This window comes from Callorhinus ursinus, unplaced genomic scaffold, assembly GCF_003265705.2.
Source record: "Callorhinus ursinus isolate GAN/ISIS: 27379988/994484 unplaced genomic scaffold, GSC_fseal_2.0 scaffold19, whole genome shotgun sequence".
NCBI lineage: Eukaryota > Metazoa > Chordata > Mammalia > Carnivora > Otariidae > Callorhinus > Callorhinus ursinus.
Genome location: NW_027397081.1, coordinates 2948839 through 2969725, shown reverse-complemented (window position 1 = coordinate 2969725; position 20887 = coordinate 2948839). Strand labels below are relative to the sequence as shown.

At 44.1% G+C, this 20887-nt stretch overlaps 1 protein-coding gene across 5 annotated transcripts; it reads left to right on the top strand.

Annotated features, from left to right (window-relative positions):
- Positions 1-1976: 1976 nt before the first annotated feature.
- On the top strand, positions 1977-19738 carry LOC112840492 (caspase-1-like). Of its 5 annotated transcripts, none has more exons than XM_025893932.2 (10): positions 1977-2114; positions 2686-2952; positions 5350-5409; positions 11155-11261; positions 12305-12478; positions 13617-13851; positions 14715-14858; positions 16274-16383; positions 17827-17930; positions 19635-19738. In XM_025893932.2, exons 1-9 carry the CDS (start codon positions 2108-2110, stop codon positions 17923-17925), a joined length of 1203 nt encoding a protein of 400 aa, XP_025749717.1. In that variant the 5' UTR covers positions 1977-2107; the 3' UTR covers positions 17926-17930; positions 19635-19738. The 5 variants fall into 5 exon arrangements, with proteins under 5 accessions (XP_025749717.1, XP_025749718.1, XP_025749719.1 ...); XM_025893933.2 differs by having other exon boundaries at positions 19394-19738; XM_025893934.2 differs by lacking the exon at positions 5350-5409.
- Positions 19739-20887: the final 1149 nt, after the last annotated feature.

The following is a 20887-nucleotide window of genomic DNA, read 5'->3' as shown; positions in this document are numbered from 1 at the left end:
CTTACAATCCGACTGCAACACTAATTTATTTTAACATGACTGTTTCCATGTAAGGCTATTAGCTAGGTACGTATCTTAGTTGATACACTAATCATCTCTATAAATTATCTCTACTCTGTCTGCAACCCCCATCTACCTGTGGACGTCCCTGTTTCAGTCACTAATGAAAACTCTCCCTCTTACCACTTTTGACCACTTTGTGGTTGGCTTGAGTGCATCCAGAAGAAAGGGGAAGAAACTCCATTCCAATGCAGGCAATCCTTATAACCGCTGATTTTAGTGGTTAAAATTCAGTGCTGTCATGGCATAATTTACAAGAAATAGAATGCATCCCTCTTAATGGTGCACTGTGATTATTGATGAATGTGTGTTCTACTATAATGTTATCCCATTCGGGGCGCAGAATGGGATTTCCATCCCCGCCCCGCCGAAGGTGACCTCCTGCCCATGACGCTCAGTTCTCCTTGCCTCGTCCTCAGGCAGTTAGTGATGGGATTTCCAACAGGGGACGTTAGGTTTTCCTGCTCTAGAACTTTATATAACTGGACTCGTAAAGTATTCATTCTACTGTGAGCGGCCTTTGCTATGGAGTGGCTCTCGCTCGCGACCCACACCTGCATTTCCGCATCCCCAGGGCTGGATGCCACCCCAGCAGGCTTCTGCTCCGTGACCGGCTCGGGCAGAGAACCTCATGCGAAATCCTCAAGGTGTTTCAAAAATATATACATATAAAAGCGGGAAGGAAGCAGGAATGACAGGTTCCTTGCAGCAGGGAACCTATCATTTCTGCTTCCTTCCCTGCAACGTCTCTCTGTGGCAAGGAGCGCAAGGCTGTGCCCCAAAGTGTGTGGGATAAGAAGCAAAGTAAAATCAAAGTATCCCGAGAAAAAGCTCAGATTAGAATCTACACGGTGAATTTTATTCTAATTAATATAAATCTAACACTTATCCTGGAACACAGGAAGCCAAGCCGGTGACTCACACGTCAAAAGGCAAGTTTGTTTTTAATTACACAGAGTTTTAGAACAACAGTACTACAGCTGTGAATATTTAATTCACGTATTGCACACACATGCACACAGCCACACGCCCCCACCCACACACAGAGGCTCTTTTAATGACTCTGGGTCCTTATTCTCTTAAGATTATATAAGGAATGAATGGTTAGACTGCTACGTCAGATATTCTGAGTCCAGAGCCTGACTTTTAGTCTCTATGGTGTCCCTCAAAACAGAGCCCTCTGCCATGGGAGAGCAATAGAAAAGAAAACTTTTGATTCTGGTGCCAACTGTTTCCATTCCTAAAAGCAAGACAGCTTCACAGGAACGCTGCCCAGAGCTGCGGGATGGGGCACAGGACGCAGGCGCTCAGCTTCTCCAAATGCTTCAGACTGAGTGTCTGTGTCTCCCCAAGAATCCATGTGCCTAAAACCTGATGCCCGAGGTGATGTTAGTAGGAGCTGAGGTCTTTGGAAGCTGATCAGGTCATGAAGGCAGAGCCCTTAAAAGAGAGGCTCCAGACAACACTTCGCCTGTTTCCGCGAGGTGGGGGGACCGGCTGGGTGAGCAGTCAGCAGCCTGTGACCCCGAGTGCGAGTGCCACCGCATTGCACAGCCCGGCCTGCCGTGCTGGCCCCTGAGTGTGCACTCCCAACCTCCAGAGCCCTGAGAAATCAATCCCTCTCCTTCCGAAGCATCCGTCTATGGTATTTCGGGCTCACTGCCTGGATGGACTAAGATGCCAAAGTAGGAGCGACTTTTCCAGATCACACTTACTAATTCCTAACCAATGGGAGAGTCAGTGCTGTGTGAGTCAAACCCTGTGTGCACTTTCCCACTTTCCACTTTTTCTCCGAGCCCCCCTCCCTTCCTTCTCTGATCTCATCCAAGTGCCAGGGAAAGAAATTTCCCAAAGATATACTCGTCGATGCAGGCTGGGTTTCGGGGAACTGACTTATTTTTCGTGGGGGCGGGGAGGGTGGAAAACACAACAGGATGATTGTGCATGAGCAGTGGGTATTTCTCAATAAGCACACACACCCTGCTGAAAGGGAAGGTGGATATGCTTTCAGTTTCACACTGTCCTTCGAAGCTGAGAGAGAAAAGCCATGGCTGGTGAGTCTCCGACCATCTGAAAGGGCATGACTGGGGGAAACACAGTCCTGGCTGGTCTACAGTTCTGTGACTGTGCGGGTGGGCACAACGGGGGGTGGGGGCCACCAGGCAGCAGGTGGGAAGGCAAAAGGAGGGCCCGGGAGACTCCTCAAAGCCTGAAGAAAGGCAAGGCCAGGGCCAGGAGGGAACTGGGGCTTCACTGGCATCCTGGGGACGCTCTGCGGTCCTAGCTGAATGTTAAAGGCCTGAGTGTGACAGCCGAAGTGGCTGGGGAAAGGACACGGGACATCACTCTTCATTATTTTCTTATGCGGAGTTGAGTACATGTGGGGGATGTGGGGAAGATCCCAGGTTTTCAGATGCAAATGGCGGGAGAGCACCTCTGTCCTCAGGCTGCTCAGTGAGTGCCCAGGGTCAATGCTGAAGGGACACTGAGAGACCGTGGGGGTCTTCAGGGGTCCTGCGCTGCGTGGGGAGGGATGTCAGGTCTAAAGCAGGCTACTCCTTGGTGCTGACCTGAGAGGAAATGAGACTGTTTTCGTGACTTGAGGAATCCTTGTGCTTCACTCAGACAAGACCCTGAAGGACAGGCGGAAGCTGTTTGTCAGCTCAGTGAACACAGGGACCCTCAGCGGCTTGCTGGATGAGCTCCTAGAGAAAAGAGTGCTGAACCAGGAGGAGACGGAGAGAGTGCAGTATGAAAATGCTACAGTGACGGATAAGGCCCGAGCTCTGATCGACTCCGTCGTTCGGAAGGGGTCACAGGCGTGCAATATTTTTATCTGTTATATTCGCGAAGAGGACTCCTTCCTTGCAGAGAAGATGGGCCTTTCCTCAGGTAAGGGTCAATTCCTCACACCGAGGTGCATGGCGGGCCCGTGTCCTTGTGCCCGGCGTTTGCTTTCTTCCTTGGTCGGGTTGGTTTGCAGACAGCCTCCCAGTTCCTGGCCTCAGGAATCTGAGCTGTTGGATCAGTAGCTCTACCGCAAGTCTCCTGCTTCTTCCCTTTTGTTCCTGGTCCTCTGACCTCAGGAGCCTTCCTCTGATTGACACTCCCTTCCCATCCAAAATATGCCATACCTGCGTTGTGGAACTTCATGAGGACAGTCTGAAAAGCTTCATACTGTATTCTCTAGTCATCCTGGCAAAGCACTGACTCAGTCTCTCTCTCTCTCTCTCAGTCTCTCTCTCTCTCCTTAAAGTCCAGGGCTCCCTGGGAACTTATGTAGTCATCTGACATAAAGACTCAGACACTTTTTACAACATCTCTCCAAAATCTGACTCTCCAGGAGGAACAAAATATATTTCAGGGATGGTGGAACACTCAGAATAAATTCACTGCTTATAGAAAAGTAAGGATTTTAAGTGGACTCTTCCTTCTAGGTACCTCCTCGCATTTTCTTTTGAGTAAGAGTGTCCACTAGTGTGGTTCTGGGCTGTGGACCACTCTATGAGGCCCAGCCCCCCTGTACCTCTGGTTCTTCTAAGAGCCCAAGACCAGGTGCAGACATCTGGACAGCTCCTTCTATGGTCACTTAGTCCTGCCACACAGTGAAGACAGGAGCGCCAGTGGAGTCCAGCCCTGGTCTCTTAGGCACTTGCCAAAGCCATTTAGAAAAAGAAGATGTTCTTTGAAAATGAGAAGCTTTTTTTTCCTGGGGATTGGCCTGGAGGCACTTGTCCAACCCACTGTGACATACTAGCCTGGAGTCTGCCGCTCCAGTTGTCACGTGTCCCTCCCTGGTCAGGGTCCTCGTGGCTTCGTCTCCCTCTCATCCATCGGCCAATTTCTGTAGGTCCATAGACTATGACAATGAGATATAATATTTGGATGCACTTTAATGGGAGAGATCTTCCTAAAAGAAAGTTCTTGGTCATAAGAAGAGCTACTTCCTATTGCCATCAAAAGGCCTCCTCCAGAGAATGTTCTTTTTTTTTTTTTTTAAAGATTTTATTTATTTATTTGACAGAGAGAGAGACACAGCAAGAGAGAGAACACAAGCAGGGGGAGCGGGAGAGGGAGAAGCAGGCTTCCCGCGGAGCAGGGAGCCCGATGGAGGGCTCGATCCCAGGACCCTGGGATCATGACCTGAGCCGAAGGCAGACGCTTAACGACTGAGCCACCCAGGCGCCCCCAGAGAATGTTCTTGAATTCACTGATGGTTAATGCATTCCAGCAGTCTAGATGGGAAGGATGGGACAAACTGTAGTGTGCCGCCTTGGGCTTGATGCTGTGACTCCCCTCCATTCAGGGAAATGGACCATATTTTGTCTATGGAAATCGTGTCTTCAATAAGTACTATAAAATGAAGATTGGGGAGCATTTCTCATTTGTTAGCTTATGCCAATTCTGAAAGTTTCTGGAATAAGCTTCTTAGGTGGGTGTTGTCATACTGAGATCCTCATAAAACCTTCAACAAATTTAAATTCTTGTCCTTAAAATCAACAATAATAAAAGTGACCCAAGAGGATCTATTAATAGGTTTGAGTGATTTTATGCAACCAAACAGTGTAACTGCGGCTTCCCACTGTTTTCCTCCTGTGAGTATGGCTTCTGCCACCTAGTAGGACGGATGCAGATTATGGAGGTGATGGTCAGGGATCCTGGCACATGCGTCCTCAGACGGTGGCCTTTGTGGGCTGGAGGAGTAGCATACTTAGGAGCCCACAGATGATAAGGATGACAGTTTGCATGTGTATCCTGGCTTGACCACCTTCCTGTTCAATGACACTTGGGAAACTGACTTAACACTGAGGGTTGGCCAGGGGGTCATCTCATCCTCATTTTCTGCTGTGGTAAATCTTATCACAGCTAAGTGTCCATGTGCACATGCCTGTTCTTTTTCGTTTTCTCTCCGAAGTCCAGGCCAGCTCTGAGTTAGACACGCAACATGGCACGCACCTGTCAGGCAGCAGTGGTCACCCCAGGAGCCACCTTGAAACAGGAGAATTAAGAGACCTCTTGATTCTACATCAGTTTCTGTCTCAATTCCCCTTCATCTTAGAAAGCAGAAATGGAGAGTAACTTGCAGACACTCCTTTGTTCTGCCTCCAGGGGGAACGTTCAGTCAGCCAGGCTAGAGGCTTTGGCTTCTCAGTGATGGCTGTGGTTCTAAGTTAGCTGCACCTTGAACAGGCCCACAGAACGTGTGTTCACTAGGGAGTGTCCAACAGGTCCGGCGAGATTAGTTAGAGACGATAAGTGACTATTTTAATGTCCTGGATCTTTCCTCAGGTGCACCATCTGAAAGTCAACATAACTCAGACTCTCAAGCAGCAATTCTTCCTTCAACAGGTAATGGCATTTTCCAAGCAAGAACATTTTTTGAACCTCATCTTTTTTGACATTAAGTCTGTGTTCACAGGATGACCCCAGAGTGAGAGGGCGACAGATTACTCTCATGGATTGGTCCTATGCCTTTCTCTTTTCTTAATCTCTGCGCTTTAGCAGAGGCCATCCCTGTAGCTTTACCACCATGTTCACACTCACAAATCTAAATCTGTGTCCCAAACCTGATTACCCACTTGAACACCACACTTGACCATTCTAGTGCCTACTGAACATATGCGCTCATGTTTCCCTCAGGGAGCTGAGCTTGTCATCCTTCCCTTACCTTGCTTCTCCTCGTTTCCCTGTCCTGGTTAATGGCACCACTATCACCCAGTTATTCAAACCAGAAACCTGAATTATCTTGGGTTTTCTTTTCCCTCACTTCCAACATTCAAGCAGTGGCCAAGCTTACTGATCCCTCTCTCAAACCCAGACCCTGCTCTCCACGTCTATTTCTGCTAGTCTATTTCAGAGTCCTGATTCCTATAGTGGCCCATGGTTCTTCAGCTATAACTCCTACTATATCTTTCTTGTCATTAAAGAATTAAGTCTTCCTTTTCCCCTGTTGGACTTTAAACTTTATGAGGAAATTAGACACACCTGACTTATTTGTAGGTAAGATCCCATCACAGTAGTTGATTCAGTGTGCATGCAATAAATGCTTAAAAGACTATTTCACTGAATAATTTTGTCAAAGTTGCTAGTATACTAGGCCATAAGAAAAATATTTGACACATGCCAACTGTGTTATAGATCTTGCTCTATGGACTGTTTAGAGAGGAATGAACAAGACAAACAAGGTTCCTGCTTTTACTGATCTTATAAAAATATACGAAATATGAAGGAATAGGTATTTAAGAATTTCCACCATTAAATTAAAGCTAGACAAAAATTTTGGGATGGAAATGACACTACACACAACCCTTTCAGCGAAGATGATCCCAGACAGTAGTAAATTACCCTGGTGTCAAGTTAATCTACTATACGGAAAGATTAGTCATCAGATGATTTTCAATTAAGAATTCTTATTGAGATAAGTTCTTAAAATATTAGGGCTCTAGAGTCATTCATTCATTCATTTCTTCATTAATTTATGCATTCAGCAAGCATACAAGTGTTTATAAGTATTTTAAGCACAAAGATGTGGGCATGAGATGTGGGTACAAAGATATGGATTCGAAGGCAGCGTGCTTTTACCAAGGAAATTCAATACAGAAGAAAGAAAAGATCCCACAGCCTAGTGGAAAAAATTTACAGTTCTAGGCAACAACATGGCCTTTCCTTGGAGCACATATTACAAATGGATTATCATCATCACTGTGAGAAAGAGAAATATGAAAGTAGTAGGTGGCCAGGAAGTTAGCATTAGGCCCAGTGTCACAGAAGAAAGATGAGAAGCTCCCTCCAAAGATCTTCAGTGGGGATGAATCACTAAACACAGCCCAGTGTGAATCTGATGGGCTCAGAGAACTCGGTGGATACAGTGAGAGAGGACATACCTTACGGGGCAAGTGGGGACATAATCAGAAGGCATTTTCAGGGGTATTGCCCATAACGGGGAACTTTCTAGAGACGGGGCAAAACTCTTTAAGTTGTGCCTATAGTTGAAGGAGTGTTTGTATTTCTGACAGAAGACACACACGACAAACACCCATTTAAGATTTTGGAAACTGTGGGCAAAGACCTCATTACTGGTGCTTTGCATGGCTTGTTGGAAAAAGATGTTCTGAAATTGGAGGAAGCAGAAAAGAAAAAAATTTATGATGCCAAACCTGAAGACAAGCCCTGGGTCCTTCTGGACTCTGCGCGACGGAAACGGCAGAAGGCAGGTCAAGCCCTGGTCCAAACTTTCATTAATACGGACAAATATTCCACCAGTGTAAAAGGCAAACTGAAATCACTTAACAATGGGTGTCTCAAATTTTCCAGAACCTACTTAACACCAAAGGTCCTCCAGGGGCCTCCATAATCCCACCACCTTCCATTACTAATGTATAATTTTTACTAAATCTGTCATCATCCTCTGAGAGGCCATCTTGCCTTTTGTGGGAGGGGATCCACTTTCCAATTAGCTAAGAAGCCGAGTCGCTGTGCTTCCACTGCTCACAGAAAGAGCTGAGTGTGGACGTGGTGTAGTAAAGGACACCTGCGCGTGGACCCAGGTTCCGTCACCGTAGATACTCCATGATTTCGTTCCAGCTCCTTATCCTCCCTGGGCATCAGTCTTAGGATCTGGGAAATGGTGACAATTTTGGTAACTTCTTCACAGGCTAGGGACATCATGGCAGGCACAGGCTGACAACTCCGAAGAGAGTCGCTCTCATCCAGAATTCTCTGAATTCCAGATACACTTACCCCTAGCTGCACATTCAACATTTCCATCCAAAGACTCCACTGACCTCACAAAACTAACATCTATAGGGCGCCTGGGTGGCTCAGTTGGTTAAGCGACTGCCTTCGGCTCAGGTCATGATCCTGGAGTCCCGGGATCGAGTCCCGCATCGGGCTCCCTGCTCAGCAGAGAGTCTGCTTCTCCCTTTGACCCTCCCCCATCTCATGCTTTCGCTCTCTCTCTCATTCTCTCTCTCAAATAAATAAATAAATAAAATCTTAAAAAAAAAACAAAACAAAACTAACATCTATAGAGTTAAACACTCGATTCCCCTCATCAGATCTGTTCTGAATTAGATAGGACTATGATCCACCAAGTTTCTTCATCCAGAGCACAGGTGTTTTCTTCATGAGGGAATAGTAGCTCTCTGCAGAGTGCCAGCCACACGGCAGGCATGTAATAAACACGGGATGAATATAACAGATAAAGAACAGGCATGCGGTAGATACTAGTTCTCATACATATGACGTCGCTTCTAGTATTTAGACCTTTCTAGTGCTTACTCATTTCTGTACATTACAAAATATGATCAGGAGAACACCTGTAAAGTGTTCAGTCTATTAAAACACTTTAATTCTGACCTAGATTGAATTATAAGTATTACTAGAACCTAAATAGCCTCTTACCCAAGTTCACCAGTGACAGACTTGATTCACTACAGAGGTTAAGCTCAAATCCCAGCCCTGAAATCTCAGAGTTGATCAATAATAATAATAATAATAATAATAATAAGCAATAATAAACAAAAGGCAATGGAAACTGTAGAGACTTCACTATAGCAAATATGCTTTTCAACAAGTCCAGGTGAGGCTCCCTGGGTGCTCTCTGCACGTGGGGGCCCCAGAGGAATCCCAGGGCACCCGCAGGCCAGGAAGCTGGGTGAGCTGGGCTACTGGCATATGGAAAGGCCTTGGCCAGGCCTTCTGGACACGGATACCATTCTGATATACTTCATTTAACAAACTCATATATGTGCATACTATGTAACGAGCACTGTTAGTATTGGGAATAACTACTCGGATGCCTACCTGCCAAGGAAGATGGCTCTGTCTTACCTTGGACCAGTCTCTTCCTTTTTGTATCAGTTTAAGGGGTTTCTTAAGCATTTCATTAAGTAACAGATAAGACAAACGTTAAAATTTTCATTTAAACTCCGAATTCTCTCATTTCTTTCTGTGTGCTGCCAGGCGAATGGAACCCCCTTTGGGCAGCAGGCAGCACTACAGTATTTATTATGTTATAATGAAAAGATTCATTTTCATGCTAACTTTACTATTAAATGTGAGATAGAAATCCTATCTAATTCTCAATTTTATCTGCAAACACGGTATCTGTACACAGATACAAGACGGTCATTAGGAGCTGATGTTTGTTAATTAGGATGTTCACCAAACCTGGACACAACCTGGAAACAGAGGAGAATTTTGCTGCGAAAATGTACCCTCTGACCAGAGACTAGCCCAGGAGCCTGGATGTCCTCATGTTGGTGGAATCTTCTGGAATACAAAGGGAGAGCAAGTGTCTCTGTTTAAGAAATGTTCAGAAAGCCTGGTTTCTTTAAAGACTTATAATTGGCTGCATTGCCAGAAGTCAGGTTTTTAGCATTCAGTTTAGAAAGACATTTATTACAAAAATGTTATTTAGAAACTAATGGAAACAAATGAGTAAAACAGGAAAAAAACTACAAAATATAAAAACTGAAAATTTTGTACAGGATAACATTGCTTTTGTCATTTAAATAAAAGAAAATCAGAGGAATTCTTGGTTGGCTTGTGTTACTGAACACAAAGGTTTATTCCTTTCATGGACAAAATCCTTGTTACATTAGGTCTTGACAAACTGCTAAATTGTGTTTATCGATTCCTCTTCCTCATTTCTCCAAGGGTGGGCTCAGGACTTTCCAAGCTTTTTGCACAATCTCAGTTAAGTGAGGCCAAACGGGGTCGGAGAGTCCTACATTTCTCTAGAGATTGGGTCAGGATGAGTCAGAGACAAACTTTCCCAAGTGGGAGGAGGTATTTTCTCACATTTGAAAACATGGATTGAAAACTTCATGCTAGTTAGTTCGCCCTTTGGGGGCAAGGACATCCAGAGCGCATTCGGATCCCTAACAGACAACCATCTGGTCAACCCTGGACACAGGGCCGGTTACTAGATAGGTTTCTCCTTTAAGTCGCTGACTACATCTCAGTGAGGAGCCACCACAATCTGCCTCCTCCACAAAGGTCAAGCATCCGTGCACAGTTGAAGATTCCATTACCTGTGTGCGTGGGTGTCTCTACATGTTGCATGAGGTGGGAGTGGACTCAGGATTGTACACCCTCTGGCAGGATAGCTACCAGCCACACCCGGCTACTCAGGGCTGGAGTCCTGACCAGTAACACAAATTGAGAGGATGCGATTTTGCATATATCATGTTAAAATATACTACTCATATTAATTAATTTCATCTGTTTCTTTTTAGTTTCTGGTGGCTCAGATGGTTGAGCGTCTGCCTTCGGCTCGGGTCATGGTCCCGGAGTTCTGGGATGGAGCCCCGCATCGGGCTCCCTGCTCGGCGGGGAGCCTGCTTCTCCCTCTCCCTCTACTGTTCACCCTGCTTGTGCTCTCTCGCTCTGTCAAATAAATAAATAAAATCTTTAAAAAAAAAGACATTACAAAATTTTGAATTGCACATGTGGCTCAATTTCATTTTTCTTTTTTTTTTAAAGATTTTATTTATTTATTTGACACAGAGAGAGACACAGCGAGAGAGGGAACACAAGCAGGAGGAGTGGGAGAGGGAGAAGCAGGCTTCCCACTGAGCAGGGAGCCTGATACGGGGCTCAATCCCAGGACCCTGGGATCATGACCTGAGCCGAAGGCAGATGCTTAATGACTGAGCCACCCAGGCGCTCCTCAATTTCATTTCTAAGGGACAGCACTCCAATAAATCTTAACTCAGGATGTTCTTGCTCAGAGACAACAGAAGGTCCACATGGACGAGTGAGGGCCCTAGAGTAAAACCATTGGAAAAGTCAAACTGTTTTTGCTGAATATGGCAAAGCTAAATTTGACCCCAAATCATCAAGGTGTTTTTGTCAGAATTATCAGAAACCTACACTTGCATTTTCGGGTGGATCTGCTTCCTCTACTAACAATCTTCCTGTTCTTTCCTATTCAAAATACATCTCCTCACACTAGAGGTTAGACACAATCAACCCCTACACGTTGAAAGATCTTTTTGCCATGATTTCCCTTCTCTGTCAGTATTCTTAAGGGAAAATTGGGTCACAAAGGGAGATATCCTAATTTATGATCCATGATGTATCCTGTAGGTCCCGAGGACGTGTCTGGGCAACCTGAGCCAGAAGAATCTACAGATACTCTCAAGCTTTGTCCTCATGAAGAATTCATGAAACTGTATAAAGAGAAGGCTGCAGAGGTGCTATGCTCGGTCCACGACATCGAGAATAAGAGATGGTGTCACTAATGACACCATTTCCTAAAATGCTGATTGCAGAGTTAGGGAGTGGGGACAGTGGTAATCTTATCCATAGATACTCTGAGCAAGGAGAAAATCATGTGGCCTCCCACAGACTCCAGTTGTCTTTCAACCCCATGGTAGAATACAGATCTCTCATCTTGTTCATTTATTTGTTCTCGAATCTATTTGTTATTTATGACAATTTTAGCTGTAGTTACAGAAGCAAAATATTTATAAGAGAACATGGCTGAGTAACAGTTGTTTGCATTCTAGTTGAAAAGCCTAGACAAAAAGCATATTTAAAAAAATATAATTAAAGTCTGCATAGCATTTTATGTTGATGCGTTAAAAAAAAAAAGTACCAAAATAACAATATTACCAAAGAAAAAGGACCCCTGATGTATTCATTTTTAGCTGGAGCCGGTGCCAAGTGTCTCCTGGCTTCTACAAAACTGGATCTGAATCTTTTTTTTTTAAGATTTTATTTATTTATTTGAGAGAGTGAGAATGAGAGAGAGCACATGAGAGGGGGGAGGGTCAGAGGGAGAAGCAGGCTCCCTGCTGAACAGGGAGCCCGATGCGGGACTCGATCCCGGGACTCCAGGATCATGACCTGAGCCAAAGGCAGTCACTTAACCAACTGAGCCACCCAGGCGCCCAAAACTGGATCTGAATCTTGAATGCTAAGAAGGACGACTAGGTGGAGAAGAGAGAGGAAGAGAGGGTAGGGAGTAGCCTAGTCTCCTGAAGATTCTTGAGTCACCATCCCAGCTATATACTGGGTCCTGTTGTGGGTTCTTAAAAGACAACCTACTTCCAGTTTGCACTTCTTGCTACTGCCAACTCAATCCATTACAGAGAGATAGGAGGGCAGTGTCTTCTGGTACAGGACGGGGGACAGGGCAGCTAAAGGAGCCCTGAGCACAGTAACAGTGACTGGTGGTTGAGAGTGTCAAAGGAGATTAAGTAAGTCAAGCTCACTGTATATCCATTTCCTGCAGATCTACCCAATAAAGGAGAGAAAGGATCGTACTCGTCTCGCTCTCATCATATGCAATATAGAGTTCGATCATCTTCCTCCCAGGGATGGGGCCGAACTTGACATTGCAGGGATGAGGAGTCTACTGGAGGGTCTTGGCTACAGTGTGGATGTGAAAAAGAAACTCACTGCTAAGGTAGGGGTCCCTCACCCACCCCAAACATGTATATATTCAACATGCATCCTACTACGAAGATGTTAGCTTTAGCATATTAGGCAAATACTTTGACATCCTTAGGCCATATTTGTGTGTGTGTTTAAAACATGAAAGTAAGAAACAGGGAAAATCTATGTCTTTTTTGAGCTCTAAATATCCTCAGTTCCATAACTGGACAAAGTGATTGGCATGTGTATCCAGACAATCCTTAGTTCCAAAGTGGGGTGATAAGGACTCAGCCCCAACAGTCCCCAGAAAATCCTAGAGTGATGTATATTTCACAGACGTGTACTCACCATGTACGTATTGAGTCCCAACTGTGTACCAGGGGCACTTCCTGGCATTGGGCACAGGTCTGTGAATGAGACAGGAAGCTCCCAGCTGCAGTGCTCTGGGCTCGCTTGGTGCGGGATAATCGTACCATAAGCAAAACAGAAAACTTCACAGTTTTGGTGCGTCTCTGTAAGAGTGAAAAGAAAGTTAAAAGTAAGTGAAAAGAAGAAAGCAAAAGGAAGCAGGAGAGCAAACTGGTGAGTGGGGATCCCAGCAAACATGATGTTAGGTGGGATCTTTGGGGAATTACTACAGGAGCGGACACATGAGTATGGGGAACCACACAGCTCTGGACAGCTGTGGATGAACTGCATTCGGAACTGAAAGGAAGTCACACAGTAGCCGCACAGAAAGACCGGAGTGGCTGGAGCCCGGGGGAGACGAGGCAGGGTGAGAGAGGAGTATTTGTACATCAGAGGTTTGATTTTATTCTAAGCACAGTGGGAAGGGTTTTACGGGATCTGGTAGGATGCATTTATGACCCAAGGCTCTTATCAAGTAATGAGAGGAAAGAGAGGCAGAAAGGAAAAAGTACCTAAGTGACAAAAAGTGACTGTCAAATATATCAAGAGGAGTTTATACAATCTCATCAGGAGTGGAAAGTTCTACCCACTGCTCCATTATAGAAAGAAACATCAGACAGCCATCCTCGAGCAAGCCGTGCGTGAAGGCATAGTGAGTGGAACATTCTGGATGTTTCTTACTCTGCTGCTCAGGATAAGCAGGAGGTGAGAACAACTGAAATGCTTCTCCTATCAAAGTGAGCCCTGGAGGTCTTTTTCAGGATATGGAGTCAGCGCTGCGGGCATTTGCCGCCCGCCCAGAGCACAAGTGCTCAGACAGCACGTTCCTGGTGCTCATGTCTCACGGAATCCTGAGTGGAATCTGCGGGACTACGTTCAGCTTGGAAAACCCGGATGTGCTACCTTATGACACCATCTTCCAGATCTTCAACAACCGTAACTGCCTCAACCTCAGGGACAAACCCAAGGTCATCATCATCCAGGCCTGCAGAGGTGGTGAGTTCTGAGATGGAAACCCCAAAGGTCATGAAGGTGTCTGGGGAGAACTATGATGTGTGCTTTGTTTCTAGAGGAGATGATCTTTGACACCATTCAGGGCAAATAAACTAGACTAAATTAGTAGGAAACTCCCCTGAGGGGGCTGGTATCATGAGCATTTGTCCCATTGGCTGACAAATTTCTGTTCAACTTAATCCAGGGGAAGTGGTGAAGAAGACCACCAGAATTACTAAATCAAAGTTAAACATAAATATCCAAATCCTGGGACAAAATGATTTTAATGAGGGCTTTCCTTGTTAATGTTTTACAGTCATTTTGACAATCTCTGGCTTGAGAAAAATTTCCTTTGAAAGTGAGCATATTATGTAATAGCAGCATTCTTTTTTTAAATTTTTTTATTGTTATGTTAGCATCCTTTTTTTTTAAATCAGGCATATTGAAAAGGAAGTGAGTAGGAAGGTGAGGGAACTTGGGATGGCAGTCAAAAGAAACTTCCTTTTCCCTCACTTCCCACTGTCCTTTAGCTTTGTGGAGCAATGTTTGGGAGGAAAAGGAAACAAACATAATTTACCTAAAAAAATGTAACTATGCTCTCTGAAATTAGGCAACTAAGGCTTTAACTTCTATTCTCTTAGCAAATGGTTTCTTCTAGTTTTGTGATGCTGTCAGCATTAATTGGCACATTGCTGAAGAACCCTAGAGAAAGGCAGAGCCGTGTGTGTGTGTGTGTGTGTGTGTGTGTGTGTGCGTGCGTGCATGTGTCTAACTGGTTGGAATAACTACTTAAAAACAAAGAGGTGGGCAATTGCTCTAGTCATCCTGAGAGGCACACAGTGTGTAGAAAGTTGATATCTCCACAGAAAGTCTTGGGGAAGTGTGGGTCAGTGACTCAGCAGTGACCTCGACCAACAGCTTCTCACATCGACCTCTGCTCCTGGAGAGTGATGCCGTCCACAAGGTCCACATTGAGAAGGACTTCGTTGCTTTCTGCTCCTCGACCCCACGTATGTGTCTTTCCAGTGCACACAGGGATTTGTGGGCCTGAGGCCACCTCTGAATGATTCTAGAAAATCAACATAGGCTCCGTGCAGCAATAAGCCAAAGCAAATTTTAAGTCTTGTCGATATATTTTAAATCTTGTCTCATCTGTTCTATGGGGATGAAGACTCTGTTTTTCCCCTTGCTTTCTAAGATTGTGCTTTTATTATAAGTGTTGTGTTTTATATCAAAGGTACATCAGACATTAAAACAACCTAATGCAAGGAACCCCCTTTATCATATACCATTTTAAAACAAATGATTGATTCGTTTTTCTACTAAATCCATTCAACATTTTGAGAAGAGTTTTTATGGATCCTGGGACTGGCTGCCCTTTCTCAGATGGTCAAGTATACGCCTTTTTCTCCGTACTCCCCATCTGGTGCTGTCTGGATGGTGCTATCACATGCCCCAGCACAATGGGGATACCCCTTTAAAAGGAGTAGAAAATGATACCTTGGATCTTACTTGACCTACTAACAGTAGAGCAGTGTTTAGTTCTTGACCTCTACGTAATCATCTGAAGAAGCCTTATATTTGGGTGTTTCTAATTTGCAAATTTTTCTTTTCAGTCTTTTTATTTTTTTATTATTTAATTTTTTTAAAGATTTTATTTATTTATTTGACAAAGAGAGAGAGACAGCGAGAGAGGGAACACAAGCAGGGGGAGTGGGAGAGGGAGAAGCAGGCTTCCCGCTGAGCAGGGAGCCCAATGCAGGGCTCGATCCCAGGACCCCGGGATCATGACCTGAGCCGAAGGCAGACTCTTAACGACGGAGCCACCCAGGCGCCCCTCTTTTCAGTCTTTTTAAACCACTTTATAGAAATATGATTGACATATGCTAGGACTTAATGAGTTTGGAGATAAGTATTATCTGTGAAACTATCACCAAAATCCATGCCATAAACATATCCATCCCCTCCAAAAGTTTCCTTTGGGTCTGTTCACCTATTTTGTTTATTATATTGTGAAAGACAGCACAGTATATAATCTATAAATGGCCACCTGTGTAAATGTGGCAACATTCTTGAATCCTTCTATTCTTTCCTCTGTAAAATGAGATAATTCCAGTTATCTCTCAAGCCTCTTTTGAGAGCCAAGTGCGTGACCATAGGGCACACAGTTAAAAGTCAGTCAATCCTAAGAATGCAATGCAGCCACTGTGCCATCCTGTGGTTCTGATGAGTTGCCCTGTTAGTTCAGTCTCTGCTAGTTTTTCGTTTGTTTGCTTCTTATCTGTGGAAAATGAGTTAATGTTGGGTTATAGCTGCTTCTTCTAAACACATCAAGATAACTACCAAGCTATGCTTTAGAAAAAACCTGTAAACAAAATAAGAGTGAAGACCACAGACCAAGGCTTACCTCTTTCTGTCTTCATAGATAACGTATCCTGGAGACACGTCACAAAGGGATCTCTCTTCATTGTACAACTCATCACATGCTTCCAAAAATATTCTTGGTGCTGTCACCTCATAGAAGTATTTCAGAAGGTAAGCTTGTCAATCCTCTTCTAGTCATTTGTTTGTGCAGGAAGGCTTTGCTAGGTGACAGTGGCAGAACTGGTCAGCCAAACACAATGTGGAATGGGACCTGGTTCCCGTCATCTAGGTGTTTAAAACCTGATTTAGGAAATAAAAAAAATGCACTATAGCAGGAGATCAAAATATAAAAAATAATATAAAATATAAGCTTGTGTGTCATGGGGTGTAAGTTCTTAAATTTCAGAGTGGGAGGTATTTGCATTAACTTTCATTGTTTACTTTATTAAATAAATATGGAATGGGTGGCATACTTGGGGGCCTTTCCTGGCGACAAAGGGGCAAATGAGACACATGCATGTGAGACACATGGTCACTGAACAAGTAGGTCAACAAACAAATGTGTGGTTACAGATTGTGATGGGATCTGTAAAGAAAAAGACTGAGGACATGTGAAAGAGAAGACAGGAGAAGACTGTGAATGGAGTGGTCAAGAAGGGAAGACCTGATGCTGCTTCCCCAGCTCTGGACACTCCTTAGTCGCCCCTCCTTCCCCCCTTCATGCATTCAGTATATGTATTTATAGGTTCATTTTTTTACCTGTATTTACTCACTCAAATATGAATTTACGAAGGCAGGGATTTGCTAAACACCTCAACATTCAGGCACATAGAAATTAATATTCGTTAATGAATAAATGTATGAATAAATAAATAGATGCTCCCTCCTTTTATAGGGAGCAAGGGATTGGTATTAAGAACATGGAAAGTGTGGTTGTATTTTCATTCAAAAACACAGAGAACAGTTGTACTCTTCCAGAAGAAGGCTGTACCAATAGTAAATTGGAGAAGACAGCAACATGACATGAGTTGGGGTCTCTGAATAGGAACTTAGCAAGTTAAGTCCTTTGGATGAGTAGGATTTAGACCTTGCACTTGGAAGGGCATTTCCAGGAAAAGACCAGAAATAATCGATCTAGATTAAGTAGGATCTCATTGACCAGCCTGTGGCAAAAGACTTCAGGTCAGCTTGGTGACGGGGATGTGAAAGTTGCTCAGTGTTCTGGACTTAAGAACAAAATCCTGGGATTCAAGTCTCATTGAATTGAGGAGTTAACCCTGGTGGACGTAGAAAGTAGAGAATTCTCAAGATCCAGTTCCCATGAACAGACCCCAAGGGAAAACTGATTATCAGATCAGAAACAGAAAACAGGAAATGGAGTTTGAAAGGGCTTGGATTAGGTACCAAGTGTTTGAGATAGAGTGTATTCTGACATAGGGTGTCATTTTTAACAGGTGGGGCAGCAGTGGCAAAGAGTTTGAGTGTCCATGGGGTTGGCCCCATCAATCCTAGGAGCACCCTGCATTCCCAGAATTTTCTGGCTCATTCTTTGAAAGATCTTTTCTGAGAATTCACAAGAGGCATAGCTCATCTTACCCCTCTTTTTGTTTTTAGGTTCAACAATCATTTGAAAAACCAAATGTTAAAGCCCAGATGCCTACCATTGAACGAATGTCCATGACAAGACCTTTCTATCTCTTCCCTGGCAATTGAAGATGGTAAGTGTCAAGAGTTGTTTGCAAGTGAAGTAAATGGGAGAGTAATATTGGTGGTGAGGTCCACTGACCAAGTGGCAGCTGACAGTGTAGATGGTCACATTAGTGTTTCTTGTTGATGTAGTTTGGTGGTTAGTTGCTGTTTTTTTACTCCACTTATGTGCATCTGGATCTTACCTCCACCTCCACAATCAATCCATCTGTGAGTTGAGCAAAACCAAGTTAGGAAGCAATGAACTATGCAGGACACAGGGTAGTAATTATTAAAATAGAAATTTCCTCATGTTTCCATTATGACTTTCATTCATCTCTCTCATTCCCTCCCTTGCCCACCCCTCCCACATGCCGAGTTACCACACACTGCCTCAGATCCTGAGAACACAGGAAACAGAGGAGCAAGGAGAAATTAGGACTTTGGTCCTCTGAGTGCATATGCATTGCATCGCTACTCCGAGCTACCATCGCCAGACAGTATAAAAGCTGCCCTGTGTAGAGGCGGAGGTTCTGCACCACTCTCCCCGAGTGGATCTCACACTCAGAGAGTGCTCTCACACCTGCACATGCTGCTCACAAGCCCCTTTGAGCACTCACCTTCACATGTAATAGTATTACTGTTATTATTATTTTTGGTCAAAATATTTTAGGATGGGTACATCAAGGTTAGACCCAAAACTATTTTACTCACTCACAGCAGCTTTTTATCACTCTGTATTATAGGCAATTATGAGTCTACCTCTCAGAAACATAATTTAAATTCTATTTATCGTGAGGTTTATCTCAGTAGTTTCAATATGTGCTCATGCCATCTCCTACCCCTGGTTTCTGACACAGTCACTGCACGGTTGCCCAGATATTTCAGTATAACAGCTTTTGAGGCCTAATTAGTCCAATAGAACCACATTTGGGGACTGAATTATTTATGGGACTAGTATTTATCAAGCACGTACTATGTTCCAGGTTCTGATCCAGATGCTTGCAATACACCAGGCAAGAAAATAAGTGGAGTCCTTGCTCTGAGAAAGCCATGCTCGAGTGAAGGGAGACAGACTCTAACTACACAAGGAAATAGAGCCTGTGTCAGAGAGGGAGAAGAGCTAAGGGAAATAAAGGAGGCTAAAGAGACACAGAGGGTGGATGCTGTCTCGCTACAGATAGATTATTCAGGCGAAGTTTCCTTCTAGTGATAAAACGGTAAAGTCAGAACAAGGGATGGACAGACTGGGGGATGGTGGTGAACCTTGTGGTCCCTGTGGGGGGAAAAGGCTCACAGCTTCAGGGACCAGCACGTACAAACACCCTGAGGCAGAAATGTGCTTCATGTGTCTACAGAAGTGCTAAGAGGCCGTAGCCTGGAGGAGAATGGGATTGGAGAAAATGGCATAGACAAATGCAGAAAAGCAGTGGGAAGCCTGGTCACATGGACCTTGGTGGTCATGTGGTAAAGGTTTTAAATGTTTTATCCCAAGTGAGACAGACAGAACCCTTCAAGTGCTTTTGCACAGAGAAATGACATAATCTAGTAACTGAAATTTTGCAAACATCACCTGCAGTACTTCTGGGCAAGAAGACTACAGGGGTCACCAATATAAGCCAAAGGAAGTGGCAAAAGGGACCCGGAAGAGGATGGAAACAGGACCATGAGAAGGGACGGACTGAGGTCTTCCCGGGATTGCTACCTTGACGTTCTGCTCTTTTTCTCTCCTTCAGGCGGTAGTGGGCAGTCCAGCCCGTCTTGACCAACTTCGAAAAGCACCTTTGCTAGCACAGCACATTCATGTGACCGTTTGTATTTCAATAAAAATGAAAACAAATGAACTGTGTCTTTTACATCCTCTAGCGGAGAATAGGATTTCAGTTAAAATGGTGGCTGAATGGAAATGAAGTGGAAGATGTGAGCTGGGTTTTCCAGCTTTATGACTCAGAGAGTGTGTGCACTTCGCTGGGGGAACATAACTGGCTGTGACTTGCCCTCAGCAATAAGGTGATGGGAGGCAGTACCTATCCGGAGACAAGAACTGCAAATTGGTCAGCTCCTCATTTGTATACTTATCAAACCCTGGATCTATAGAATGATCTAGAAGAAGTTTTCTAATTTATTACTTAACCAACATTATAGGTGGAGCTCATTTTTTTTCCTTCAGTAAACTGATTTCAGCAAATTAATCCCATGTATCTTTCTTCCTGCTATACGTTTTTCCTGTTAAGTACTTTTCCCCCAGACTTTGGCACTTTCCACATTTCAGGAAAATTTTATCTGTTAGTAAGCCCTTGGCTATTGTCTAAAATAAGTTGGGGTTTCATCCAAGATGGTGTAAACTCAGCATATTTGTACAGATATGCAAATATAATTAGATAAATCACAGCAAAGTGCAAGGGAGTGTCAGCAGTAGAAGGAGTAATGTCCACTCTTCTGGAAGGATGAATGTTGGTAGAGGAATTTTGGCTGCATGGCCATTGGAACTACTATGTAAGGAGGTGTACCACTTCTGCTATGTCCACAGAGAATGCTGGATAGACATTTTAGTACATAGCTGAATGAAATTAAAAAAAAATAAAAGGATGCTCTAGATGTCAAATATAAACATAATAGTTAAAATTTATCTACATTAATTGTATGTCAGGATTATTGTAAAGATTTTGATTATTATTTTTTTAAGATTTTATTTATTTATTCATGAGAGACAGAGAGAGAGAGGCAGAGGGAGAAGCAGGCTCCCAAGGAGCAGGGAGCCTGATGCGGGACTCGATCCCAGAACCCTGGGATCATGACCTGAGCCGAAGGCAGATGCTTAACCATCTGAGCCACCCAGGCGCCCAAGATTTTGATTATTGAAAGGGATTTTTGTGTAACTAATTTAAGCCTCATAACAGTCCTATAATTACTATCAGCATCCCTGTTTTACAGATAATGTAGAACTTAAATGACCTGTCCAAAGTCACGCAGTTAGCAGGTGAGAGCT

Excerpts from the sequence above, each read along its gene's own strand:
- LOC112840492 (XM_025893932.2), top strand. Across the intron at positions 11,262-12,304 it reads ATAAAGAGAAGGCTGCAGAG|ATCTACCCAATAAAGGAGAG; the intron begins GTGCTATGCTCG and ends CATTTCCTGCAG. Across the intron at positions 13,852-14,714 it reads CATCCAGGCCTGCAGAGGTG|AAAGTCTTGGGGAAGTGTGG; the intron begins GTGAGTTCTGAG and ends ATATCTCCACAG.